This window comes from Numenius arquata, chromosome 4 (genome assembly GCF_964106895.1).
Source record: "Numenius arquata chromosome 4, bNumArq3.hap1.1, whole genome shotgun sequence".
Classification (NCBI taxonomy): domain Eukaryota; kingdom Metazoa; phylum Chordata; class Aves; order Charadriiformes; family Scolopacidae; genus Numenius; species Numenius arquata.
In genome coordinates this window covers 25,487,772-25,500,945 of record NC_133579.1, presented here as the reverse complement: position 1 = coordinate 25,500,945, position 13,174 = coordinate 25,487,772, and the positions used below count along the sequence as shown (strand labels likewise).

Genomic DNA, 13,174 nt, shown 5'->3' with positions numbered 1-13,174 from the left:
CTCAGACATGAGGCACCCACCCTTTTGCTGCATTAACAGCCTGCGAACACCAAACACTTATTTTGTGACTAAGGCCTACAAGCATTCCCAAATGGGATAATTGTTAGTTCACATCAGTGGACATCCCCCTACTATAACATCATTACAATCAAAATTGGGCAAGAGAATGTCTTTAAGCAAATGGATCTGACATCAGAAGTGCAGCTGTGTTCACTACTCCTGCCTTGATCTTGTACACGTGCCATCTTCATCATATTCACCCATCAACTGCAACATATATGTTCCAGTATAGAGAAGAAACTGTCCGGTTATTTGTGCTGCATGGGACATTAGCTGAAGCAACTTCCTAGAAGAAAAGCCATTTGTTTTAAAAAAAATTACAAATTCACCAAGAGAGTAACATTGCTCCATCCCCCCAACACCTTTAGGATGACTTAGGTAGATATATTTAAGAACTCTTCCATTTCTCCTCGCTTCTGAGAAGCGGGTCATTTCTGTATCTTCGTTAGAGCAAATACTTTTGTGGTCATTGATTGACAGAAAACTATTGGCATGTTGGCAGAACCAGAAAACACATTTAACAAAGCAGGCTGTCATCCTGTCAGACATTTATGGGCCTTCTGCAAAGCCATCACTCAAACTATCAGAGTACCACCAAAGACTTCACTTTGCCTGGGAGCCCAGCAGCATTCCTGCAGCATAAATCCACCTTGCGTCTCACCTTTAGGCCATTCACTAACACAGCACTGCCTGTATCTCCAAGCTACAGATCAAACTCGATTAGATCCGAAGCTGAGCAATCACATTACAGTGGATGCCCAAGAGCAAAACAAGTGAAGCCAGGCAAATGAATACTGTCCAAGCTGCAAGCCTTAAGAATTCTCAGTTCGCAACTATTCTATTTTTTAAAGTTTTAGTAAGCATCAGCATTCAAATATATAATATTGTGTGAGAGTCAGTAAGATCCACAAACTAAGATCGGGCAAGCAGAGGTCTACTATATAGACTGTGGATCACCACAGGACCGCAGGGGAATAGAGATCATCATATTTGAGTGGTCATTTATTCAACCTAGTTATACCTGTGTCTTCCTTCCACTCTCCAAGAAACAACTGGATCATGAGCGCTGAGAGCTATATTCAAGTCTCATCCCCCAAAAAGTAAGTAGGCCCTCACAAGTATGAAGCAGTGGCATTGCGGAAGCGGTATGCAAGAACCGGAACCTTTCCAAACTGGAAAGGGATCGGTTTCTGAGGATGCAGAAACCAGACCAGCCTTCCTCTTCTGCAAAAAGAGGGAAGGTTTTCTGAATTCCTGTCTGAGAAAACAGGCAGCTGTGAACCCTCTGCTGCTCTTCACTTCTCCTTTGAGCTCTAGCAGAGATGGCAAAGTCGTCTTCCTACAAATTCAGTTGTTTCCACTGTGATGAAAGAAGGTTTGCAGTCAAAACCTAATGCTTCAAAAGAATAGAATATTCTGTATTTGGAGCCTGGGAAGCCTTTAAAAAAAACCCCAAACCTGTACCTTTTTTCATACTTCCCACACATATTCCATTTCAGTAAGTCCTTTCCTCCACCAGATAGTACAGGCCAAGAGGCTTTACAGTTGTAAAGAAAGCTGCACCTGGTACCCAGCTTTTGAGCAGCTGCAGTGTGTCACTTGCACACAAGAGCAGTTGACACTTAAGCCACAGAGGAAGTTATTTGTTGAACTGGACATTTGATCCTTCAGTTGGACACTACAGGGAGAAACTGCGAGGGGAAATGCACTAATCAGATCTGGTAGGCTTTGAACCCCTCCCACCAACGAACAACTGCAGCATTTTAAAGTCCTTTGCCTTCACACTCCACAGGTGGGCTCAGGGAGAGGGCATCAGAGTTTGCTAACAAGTTCCAAATTGCTGAGGGACTACACCAAGAACCTAACATCATCTGCCTTCAATTCCAATAGCAACTGGAGACAGGTCACCTCACTCTTGTGTTCAAAAGTACCCAAGGTTATCTCTTCTGTCACCCTTGCTCTTTGCTAGCAGACTGTTTTCCCACCCTGACACTGGCACTTCCCTCAAAGCTCAACTCTATAACATAGCAGTACTTCCAGAGGAACTCCACAGCTAGTTCAGCTGTTTGCCAGTACCATTTCTTTCTCACCAGTTGTCCTGTGCTGGCAGGGAGGCAGAACTGTCACTTCAAATTCTCCTTAGCAGTGCAAGTTCCAGTGCTGATACTCATCTCCACAGCAGATAGCCAGAAATCAGAGTTTGTTCTGGCTCAAGAGACTTGACAAACATAGGAACTGGAGGAGTGCAGCTGCTGAAGGGTAAGACTTTGCTTCCAAGAAACCCTAATTAAGCCAGTCCTATAGGTGGGCATAGCATATAGTTCAATAATCACTACAGTATGACCAGAGAGATCAGTCTTACCTACAGCCACACCAGCTGTAGCCTGAAAGATTAAGCAAGGGACCACCCAAGTAGAGTGGGAGAGGTCAGTCAGACAGAAAGAGAGGGAACAATGTTAGCATTACAATGCTTAATACCTGCATCATGAGAGGAAGGACTACTTGAAGACTTCAAACTAAAGACTACGTGTTGCTCAGGGGAAGTGAAAACCTCACTTACAGGCGTATACATTTGTTTGTTCTGTACAGAGGCAAGTCTTGATCTCCAAGTAATAAAATGGAACAACACTACACTGCTGTGTCTCAACTAGAATTTGAAAGGTCAGGCAGAGAAATTCAGGGCTGCAGCTTAAACAGCTATCAAAGTATGGCACCTCTGTGCAGGAGGCTGAGCTCGGAAGGAGTTTTCTTTAACCAGGGCAGGACACTGCTGGTTTTCACAAGGCACAGACTTTCAACATGCTGTTGAAAGCAGTAGACAGGACAGGTATTATTTAGTGCCTGCATAAGACAGCATTTCCCAACAGCCAGTTCTACCAAACTCACAACCCACCACAGATTGGTCACGCAGGAGACAGTGGTCCTTGTTAGGCTCCATTAGTTTGCTTAGAGACCAGCTGGCTTAAACAGTGACATCACACAATCTTACTACAGATGACAACTTCACACAAAGACCATAATGAGTGTAACGTCTCTTCCATTTTCCTTTGCCTCCATGTAGCTCAGTGCATTTGGCAGCTGGGTATTGCAAAAGTGTGAGCAAGCTTTAAGACCTCTCCCATTAGATCTCAAATTCCTCTCTCATTTCACCCCCTTGAAGTCCCCCCTTCAAAGAGTCAAATGCTTCCTCCTCAGCCTCCTGCATTCTTCAAACAAGTCAAAGGAATCTGGGGAAATTCTCTCAGGAAAACAAAGAGACTGTACCTACACCCTTGCAGTAAATGCAAGTGGATAAGATTTTGCCTTAGGGGAAATTTAAGATTCCACCATAAAAAGCTATACTAAGTTTTTTTTACAAGTCAGCTATCCACATTACAAATGAAAAGTCGGCATGCTGGCCAGTATGTAAGAATTAATAAAAATACTAAGTTTACAAGCACACCTGCTTCACAGAACCAACAAGCAAACACAGACTTTACATTAATGCATACACCCTATCAGCAGTGGAAATATACTCACCGCAATATGCTTTTTGCTCCCATACATTTGATGTCATATGAGACAGAGTAGATCTCATAGAAGGTCGCCTTGATGTTTAAGCAGCCAATAAAATCCTTAGGGTTCAGCTTGTACAGATCAAATGTGATGTTAGCTACTCCCATTTTCTTCTTTTGCCTCAAAGCAGCAACTCCATTTCTTGTCTAATTTAGAAAGAGGGAAAGAGACAGTTTGTACCTTGAGCCAGGAAACTACAGCAAGACAATCGTTGATAGCGCAGCTCTTTAGAAGCAGATTGCTTATTCCAGTCTTTGGGCTAGTTCTCAATCAATTCTAAACTAGAATTAAAAGCATTAGCACTGAGAATAGCAAGTCTGTAGCTTAGGTAAGTTTGTTCAAGTCCTGACCGGGCTTCTGAAGCTATTCCAGACAGACATAGAAACTCTAGAGTGACATAGCACCTCTTGAATATTTCTTTCCTGTAATAAAGCTGCTTCTTCAGAGTATACTGAAGCCACAGGTAATGCCACTGGACAGTTTTCCCCTCATTTAATTATCCTGGTATGTTCCAGCTGCTAGCTGAGGCAGCACAATTAGTCCACACTAACAGGCCACCAAATAACCAGGATGACATTAGGTCCTTCTGTTTAGGAAGGAACACAATACTGATGAGCAATCTTAGAGATAGCTGCAAAGACAACATTTGTGAAAAGTCAGGTCCTCATTTCAAATCCTGGCTCATAACAGCTATTCTTCCTCCTACTAAAAAAGTAACATGGGGAGGGAACCACCACTGATTTTTAGGCCTAAGGTTCAATACTGAGCTTAAGATAAAAAGCAAAGGAGGGGTGTGGAAAGTCATATTCCACCTTAAATCCAGCCTCCTTTACTGAAAGCAAGCAGCCCTTGTCTGCTTCAGGGCTGGCAGTGGAGCTTTCAGGATTGCTCCCTTCAAAAAAAAAACAAACAAAAAAACCCGAAAAACAGTAGAGAAGATCCATATCTATAGAGACATCTAGTGGATACATGGGATACTCTGCTCAGCACATTCTGCTCAAGGTTAATGACTTGGCAGCTGCCAACCTGGTTTTTGCATGCTAAATGCAATAAAGTTGTGTAAGACTGGGCCTTTTTGTACTTGTCACCCCGGTGCTCAGACAGTGCCATGATAAGTCAGAGCAAGTTAAACACCGTAGTATATCATTAGCTAGCATTTTTATGCCTGTTTTACTTCGATAGCCTCCGAGCTTCAGCAACAGGGCCCCCTATCAACAACAGTTTTGGATACATGCAAGTAGTCGGTACACTTGGTAGTGTATCCCCCATTAGCACCCGGGGTATTTGGATCAACATGACAGAGCTTGTGCTACACTCCAGATGATTTGTGAAGCTCCAGCAGTCCTTCTGCTGTCACTCAGCACAGTCTGAAGAGGGGCGGCATTCAAGACTTGTTCTGCTGCCGTGCCAGACAGGACATCGGGCAGAGCAGCAAGGAGCAAGGTGGAGTCATACCCTGCCTCCAACTTCTTTTCTGCTCTTGGGAGCTCATGGCCCAGATGCAGCAGGTTGATGAGCCAGTGAGGGGAAAAACGTAGAGACTGCCCATACTGCAACAGGAGACTGAGAAAACGGGGCCATGCAGCTGAGCCATCCGTAAACAAAGAGAAAAACAGTAGGCCTGCTTACAGCTCCTCAGCTAGCTCTGCACCTGGTAGAAGTAGTTTTGATGCTAACTTTCCAGCAACAATCATTTCATGGAAAGACAATTAGGACTATCTTATTAACATACAGATGATTATTCCCCTGCAAAACCACAAGTTGGACATGAAGCTGGTATGATCAGAAGGCTATAGCTAGCTGATCTTAATAGTTCTTAAAATATCCTGAAGCATGTAGACTAACATTAGGTTTTGATGACAACTTTTAGCTGTTTGCAAGATTAACCACAAGCATTTTTCTAGCCTTCACAAGGCAAAACTTGTTTTACGTTGCTTAATTTAGGCATTTTTCCCCTTCTAAAAGCTAACCTTTAAAGACCTTGTATTTTTAACTTCATGCAGTCAAAGTCCTAATTTTCTTTATGTTACAAAGGCTCAAGAACAAAGTTATTTCTGAGACTCTCCAAAAGCATGGGATTTACCCTATAATTCTTTTCAGTTGTAATGTTTCATTTCACTTTTTGGCAGATCTTTGCCAACAGCTCTATGTCCAAGCAAGGGGCAAAACAGTGAACTGGATTTGTCACCCAGGAAGGCTCAATGAGGACTTGATACCTTGCCTTCTTGAGAGGAAAGTTTTCTCTCTCTTCTCCCCTCTTTCCAACAATTTTAGGAGCCACATTTTTCCAACTACTTCTAGCCAAGTGAGAGAGGGGCACTCAACACTTACTTGTGTCCATTTCTGTCCTTTTTCTAGAACCATGAAGTGTGTATTATCATCCAGGGACCTGAAGAACTCCTCCGTGTCCACAACCGTGCCATCTTCCTCCAAAACCAGAGTAACTATTCCAGATATAAGGAAGGCTTCTAAAGTCTGCAAAAAACCAGTTGATTTTAGCATTCGAAAGGGGGCCCATAGTTTCATATTAAGACTTGCTTATGTGCCATATTCTCCTGAACTTCCCCAGTAATGATTTTTAGAAGAACAAGAGTCTGTGGGTTGCCTTTCTGGGATACTGTACTTCACTATAAGTTTCAGCCGGAGTGGGAATGTTTGCTGTACCTTGCTGATGAGCTCTTGCAGGCTGCTTGCAACAATTCCTTTCCGGCTGCTTCGGGAGGCATTCGACACACGGAAAGGTCGCCCTGCAGGCATGAGAGGAGGGAACAGGGTCTGTTTTGTTACTGCTCCCACAGATGCTCCCACGGATACCAAAGATCTAAGACAAATAAAAATTCAGCACAGTTATAAAAATAGTTATGTCAAGTGCCGTGAGAAGGAGGACTGCTGAGCTCAGTGACATAAGAACATCATACAAGTAATTCACAGGTCACGTTAGACTCGTGGAGCTGGCTTTCAAAACTAAATACTACATAGCCCTACAGACGAGTTGTCTCTGATCTTTCTCTTGCCAGTGACATTTGAAAACACTTCTAAAATTAAAAACATTTCAAGGAGACGTGGGCCACCTCTAGCTCAGCCGATGTCAAGGTCACGATTACAGTGAGGCTGACAGGTTTTAACACTGACTTGGAAAGGCAGCAGCTGTTACTGCATTCAGCCATATAGATCATTCTTTTTATCTGCAGGATAAACAATCAGATGACACACAAAACTACTTTCAACTACTTGGTTAAGATATGAGTTCACTTTAGGAACACAGACCATATTATCCACATTCAAAACACCTAGCGTCAGAATGCAAGCGGAGCTTTTTGATATAGTTATGTTTGACTTGTAAACAGCCAAGGCGTTTATCTTGTAAATAGTATCTACAGTCTATAAAAGTTCATCTAGTTTTGAAAATGACAAATCAAAACTTGTTTGTGCCCTAATGTATCAAAAGAAGCCAAATGAAATGCCAATTAAGATGAAAGTACATAAATGGATAGTGTTGAAGCAGGCTGTCAGAGAGGCTAGAAGAATTCAAACACTTTCAGAAGGAGGTTTTAAATCTTACCGGGCAATTGCATGTTTTAATAGTGACTGGTTAGGTTCCCTTAGGAAAATTGAGCACATACAACCTGTAACTGCCTACTCCCCCACCAAGGTACAGACCTGCTCCTATCTACATCTAGTGACAGCTTTTTGCTGCTGAATTATATTGGTTAATTCAGTTCATCAGCCAGTTTGCCAAAAATTGCCATCTGCATGACCCCTGGAAAGGAATGACCTCTAACAAGTCTTACAGTGAGACAATATTTTGCCTCCCAAATTCCCGGACTTTACCCCCTATATATCTTTTGCTCTTTAATATGGAATTGCACAGGGGTGGGAAAGGGATGCATCCCCATTTTGCTCTCCCACATAGGTGTAAAAGGTCAGCATTATGTAGGAAAATTCTATTCTCAGACACTTCACAGAGGGGGAGGGAGTGAACTGGCAGTTTCTTTCTGCAGCCAAAGAGCAAACACAGGAATTCCTAGAACAATGACGAAATGATAGAAAGTTACTGAACTAATAATGTCCCAGTCACTCACACCTTTCTGTGCAAATCCACATTGACCAGGGATAATAAATATCTTTCCCAAACCTCTTATCTGTTCTTTAAGCATATTTTTGGGATGCAAAGTTAGCTCTATGACTGGCCAGACAGAGCTTCAGGAGTTAATTTATTTCCTGCTCTCATTCTGAGCTGCTGTTCTACAGGGCTTGGGCCATTGCCTTTCCTCTGTACACCAAAGTTTCTCTTCCTCAAAAACTCCTCAGCATTATTGGAGCCTCTATTTTTCAAAAGAAGGGGGACATTCAACAGTGTTATTCTAGCTCAAGCTAATACCTACTTGGTAGTGCTGTCCAAATACTACATCTCTGGCTTTCAACAGTTTGCATATATACATGACTGGTAGAAACCTTGCTCCTTCCTGTAACAAAGGTGGTGAGGATGAGCAATCAGTACGGTTCTGAGGAGATGGGCACTGTTCCAAATTAAAGAGCTAATAAGCACTTTCCTTCTGGAGAAGGGTCAAGAGCAGGGAGGAAGACGCGGTGACAGAATAGCACTGACAAAGGCATTGAAGCTCTACAGAAGGGAAGCGTGCTAGGACAGGGCGTGTGTGTTAACCTCTCCACTGACTAAGTCAATAGTCACCCAATCACATCCTGTTCCCTCTTACATTTGAAAACTAGCATGTAGAATAGTTAATTGAGTGCTATATATGACAGCACTGCCAAGTTTGGGGGTTTCTTTTTGAGAGGACAGAAAATACCAGTCCTGTTGAACAGTTTTCTTTCCCATTACTTAAGCCAAGTTGTCATTCACAAAAGAAAGCATAAGGAAAAAAGCCAAAACCTAAATCCTGGTACAGAAAGAAGAGCATTAGAGGCACAGCTCATGGGCAGGACTTGAGCTAACAGGGTTCACCTCAGGCATTAGCACAGCCAAATATACAAGCCATATTTTGCAGCTCTGAGCAGAAGTTTCTTCAGGATTCAAGACCAATCACCTCACACTGCTGCCTAGTTCTATCAGATGTAAAAAGTCCCAGAAAAAAACCCAAACAGATTAATAAACCAGAACTTTCATTAGCTCTATCTGGCAGTTACTTAACAGGAGTCCAAGTCTCAGGGAGTTATTTAACATTGATAAGATTTCACCTACATTTCAATAAAACCAGTCAATATCACCTTTAAACTAAGTCTGCTTATGAAGCTGTTAGCCTGGGATCCAGTGTGGGCTGAGGTTTCAAGTTAATGAGAAGTACTAGGAAACAAAAGCCAGCGTGATTAAGAAAAGCCAGCTAAAAGGAGTGCGAACCCTCCCATTTCTGGGCCTATTGCCGAAAGCTTGGTTTTCCTTTGTTTCCCCCCTACAAAGGCCACAGACTCAAACAGGCCAGCCTACGGTCAGGGCTCCTAGAAAGATTCCTTTTTGCTGCAGCTGCCCTCAGAAACCAGACAAACAGATTCCTGATACAGGGAATTCCTCTGCTAGATTCAGAAGTTACTGAAAATAATTTCCTATTAAAAGTTGATCAAGCTAAGTCTGGAAACAAGCAGCGGCGAGGAAAGGAAGATACTAAGGTGCAGCCAGCTTTATTAGAAAGTTGAGTAACACATTAGATACAGACAGCTCCACTATTATTAAAGTCTGAAGGATCAAGTCCTAGCTCTTCCCTAAAGGGGAGAGGTATCCTATGTCAGTGGAAGACGTAAAAATATAATTGAAAGAGCAGGTATCTTCAAACTCTAGCATCTCGTCCAGTTTGTTCTGTATAACTACAGCCCGCTAGAGAGAGAGACCCACACATAGTGCCCCAAGCATTCCGTGTAGTGTCAAGACTGGTAGGACAGATGAATTAATTTTTTTTAAGGGGAACACGGGGATTACAAGCCTGCCTTGAGGCCCGTACACATATTTCACTCTACCTCTGTTTGCAATATGCCATGTATGTTTGTCTAAGGATGTGGTGCAACGGTCTTCAGCCTCACACAGAAAAATCAATGTTGCACAACACGAGCGGCTTCAGAATATGGCACGGGTTGATTTTTAGGTTAGAGTTCACAGGCAAACGACCACGGCAGTAACAGCAAGGTAAAAAAAAAAATTAAAAAATAAAAATAATCAGAAATTAGTCAGGGTTCGCCTAGCTTGCAGCTTCAGTTTCCCTGATAAAACATGAATTGTAGAGATACCGGGACGGCGCTGGAGCGGCGTCCGGAGCTACGCCTTTATGGATGGGGCCAGCACACCTGACGTGCCAACAGAGGCCGGGAGTCGCCCTCACGCTGTCACCGAGTACAAGCGGCTCGTCCGTACCCCGAGACCCCACGCCTGACACACAGCCCGGCAGCTTCGCCCAGAGGCGGCGGACGCCTCCCAGCCGTTACACCTCAGAAGGGGGCTAAACCGCCCAGCTCCCGCTCGCGCCTCCCTCGGAAGAACTTCACGGGAGGCTGGAAAGGCTGCGAGAGCACCCCTGCTTGCTTCTCCCACCGAGCGCCCACCACATTTAATCCTTCCCCAGCCCCGCACTCACCGCACCACCGAGCCCACGCACTCCCGCGCCGCCTCCATGGCCGGGCCGGCCGTGGGGCAGGGCCGCCCGCGGCCTTTAAGTGGCGGGGGCGGGCGGGCCGTGCTCCTCCCCGCGGCGGGGAGGGACGGGACGGGACGGGACGGGACAGGACAGCCCCTCCGCCCCGTCCTTCCTTCCCCCTCCGCGGCCCCGGGAGCCGTGCCGGGGAAAGGCGGCGGGGCGGGGGGGGGATGCTCTGCCCAGAGATCCCTCCCCGAGCGGCTTGTCGCGGCGGCGCCGAGCCTCAGCCGGGTTTAAAGCTTCCCCGCGGCACAAACCGGGGGGGTGACAGCAGGTGTAAGATACCGCAGCGTGGAAGGAATCTTTCTTCAGGTGCGTTTTGCCTTACAGTTTACTCAGGAAAAGAGCGAGAAGGGTTTTTGTGGGTTTTTTTTTTTTTTAGCACGTATTTGAGTCACATACTATATATTAGCTGGTTACAGCTAATATAGCAACAGTGGAAGCCAATCTCATTATGAAGCCTCTCAGCATTAGAGCAAATCAACAGATTAAGTGTCTCAGCTTCTGATTTTAGAGCCTGTGAATAAGCTTACAGCTTGGATTAATGTATACAGTAGCCTCAGTGGAGGTATTTAGCGTTATTCCTATAGGCAGAAGAGCCGCAACTTAAATTTATGGAGCAGGTACAAAGGCAGGTTTTCCATTTTACATATGTCTGTGGGCACAAATACCCTATTATTTTTTTTGACTCTGAAACCAGGTTCTGTTCCTCAGAGCGGTCAAATCGTTACTGCACAGGGAAAACAGGGGTAGGAGCTTCAGAACCAGGCAACAGCCTGACCCAGGGCCAGGACCTGCAGCAGGAAACCCTCTCACTGCTAACCAGGGAAAGACTCTGGAGGCCTTTGCCACCAGCTCTCAGGCTACTCCCAGGGTCAGGAATAGGTAGTCACCTGGTTGCCTGGATTGTTTTTCCTGTGCCAGCCTGTTTAGGGCAGGAAGAGCCACTCACAGTATCTTTACTTTTCAGGTTTCTCTAACAGGCAGGCTGACACCTGCTAGGTGTCTTCAGTCCTCAGCTTTGGAGCCCTTATCAGCTATTAAAAAAACCCCCACCTTTTCATCCAGTCTAAATAATTTCCTGGGGCAGCATCTCCTTCCCGGCTTGGTGGAGTAAATAAGCTCCCCTCCTCAGAGCAAAGCTTAACCTAACAAACTTCTTACTGGCAACCCGAGCCCAGACTTTTATCTCTTCCTCCTTTGGCTACTTAGGGCTTGCAGGTGTGTGGGGACACTTCTCATATGTTAACCCCTTCTTTTCCTTTTGTTTAGTTTTGTTACACTTCTGTGATTTGTCCCTGACAGTATGTCACCGAGAGCGGGAAATGGGGAACAGTTCCCTGAGCACTGGACTCCAAACAGCCTGTTTTCCCCTAGATTTGTATCTTGTGGTTGATTGTGGGCCACGATGAAGTTATTTGCGCAAAGCGACACATTTGTAAGGAATTCTTACCAAGTGTTTCTCTACTGTCAAAAATCTTGTCTATATACTGCAGCTTTTCCTGTTGCAGAGGGAGGAAACAGGGTAGAAGGAGATGTTTTGTCCAGTGGTCTGTCCCATCCTACCTCCATGGAGTTATTCAAAAGACGGGTTGACATAGCACTTAGTGACATGGTTTAGAGATGTGGTTTTTTGTTTTTGTCAGAGTTAGGTTGATGGTTGGACTAGATGATCTTAAAGGTCCCTTCCAACCTAGGCAATTCTATGATTCTAAGGGAAGGGAGAGTGCCTCTTAGAAACAATATGGAAATTGTAGTAACTTCAAGGATTTTTTGGAACAGGCTGGGGCACAAATGTCTGGAGGAGGTGGAAATTTTGGTCTTGCAGAAGCTTAGCTTTCTTCCAGTCACGTGCTTCTTCCCAGAGGTCTCTGCAGAGACATCCAGCCAGTGCAGCCACTGCCAAGCAGCCCCCCGAGGTGACATACCCGGCGCAAGGCCTGCCACAGCTCTGAGGCAGGACAGCGTGTTTTGCAAGGACATGCTCCTCCAGCGGCATTAGTGCTTCAACTTGCGTGGCAGTTGTCATAACAAATACAAACGCAGCTGTTGACTAAGAGTAACAGGAAAAACATGTCCTTTCGAAGTCTGTCCTGATCTGGAAGGAGAGGAGCGTATTACCTGTAGTTACACAAGCTGCGCTAATACTCTTTTTTTTCTGAGCAAGTGGCAGTAAAGCCATGAGATGGGTAAAATCACTGACCCAGGAGCTGGGTGGGCACCTCAGCAAAGAAGTGTCTTTGAACAGCAGCAAGACAGCGTACAGGTGAGATGTGTGCAGAAACCACCGGGGAAGAGTATAAAACGGTAGCATGAGCCAAATCTGGCAGGCCAAGGCAAAAAGCGAGATCTCATTAAAAACATATGTGACAAGATAACAATAAGGACACTAGCAGTAAGAGGCAGAATCATCCAGCTCTTCTGCAGGGAGTGAAAACAAACCATAGGTTGAGGTGAGGAGGCCAGAATACTTAGCAACGTTTTGCTTCAGTTGTCACTGAAAGCATTAATCATGCAAGGGACAAAGTACGTGGCTGATGTTGAAGGGAGTGAACACTCGAGGTGGAGTTAAATAAGCAACTGTGTTAATCCCGCTTACTAAATTACTGTCTTGCTGTCCCTTTGCTGAGGTGCAGTGACTGGCTCCATATGTGTTATTTGTCCACTGCAGTTCAAGTTAAAACAAGTTTGCTTAAGTCACTCCTCACCGGGGTCACAGTGCTGTGAAAAGAAAGTCTGCACATGGCATGTTTAACAGGGAGGAGAAAGCACTTGAAGTAGTTTTGCATGAAATTTCACATTGGTGAGCCTGTGGTATCAGGCCAGATTTTCCTCACCACCTTTCAAGAAAACAGTTGACAAATTGGAACAAACCCCAGGGAAAGTGGGAATGATTGGAGATCCAGAAAACATGGTGT

The 13,174-nt window shown here is 44.8% G+C and overlaps 1 protein-coding gene across 1 annotated transcript; it reads right to left on the bottom strand.

The window, feature by feature from the left end:
• Positions 1-213: 213 nt before the first annotated feature.
• Positions 214-10,234, bottom strand: CIDEA (cell death inducing DFFA like effector a). The gene is made up of 5 exons (XM_074146680.1): positions 10,197-10,234; positions 6,280-6,436; positions 5,947-6,090; positions 3,580-3,761; positions 214-346 (listed from the first exon to the last, which is right to left on the bottom strand). The coding sequence occupies exons 1-5, from the start codon at positions 10,232-10,234 to the stop codon at positions 214-216; spliced, it is 654 nt and encodes a 217-aa protein (XP_074002781.1).
• Positions 10,235-13,174: the final 2,940 nt, after the last annotated feature.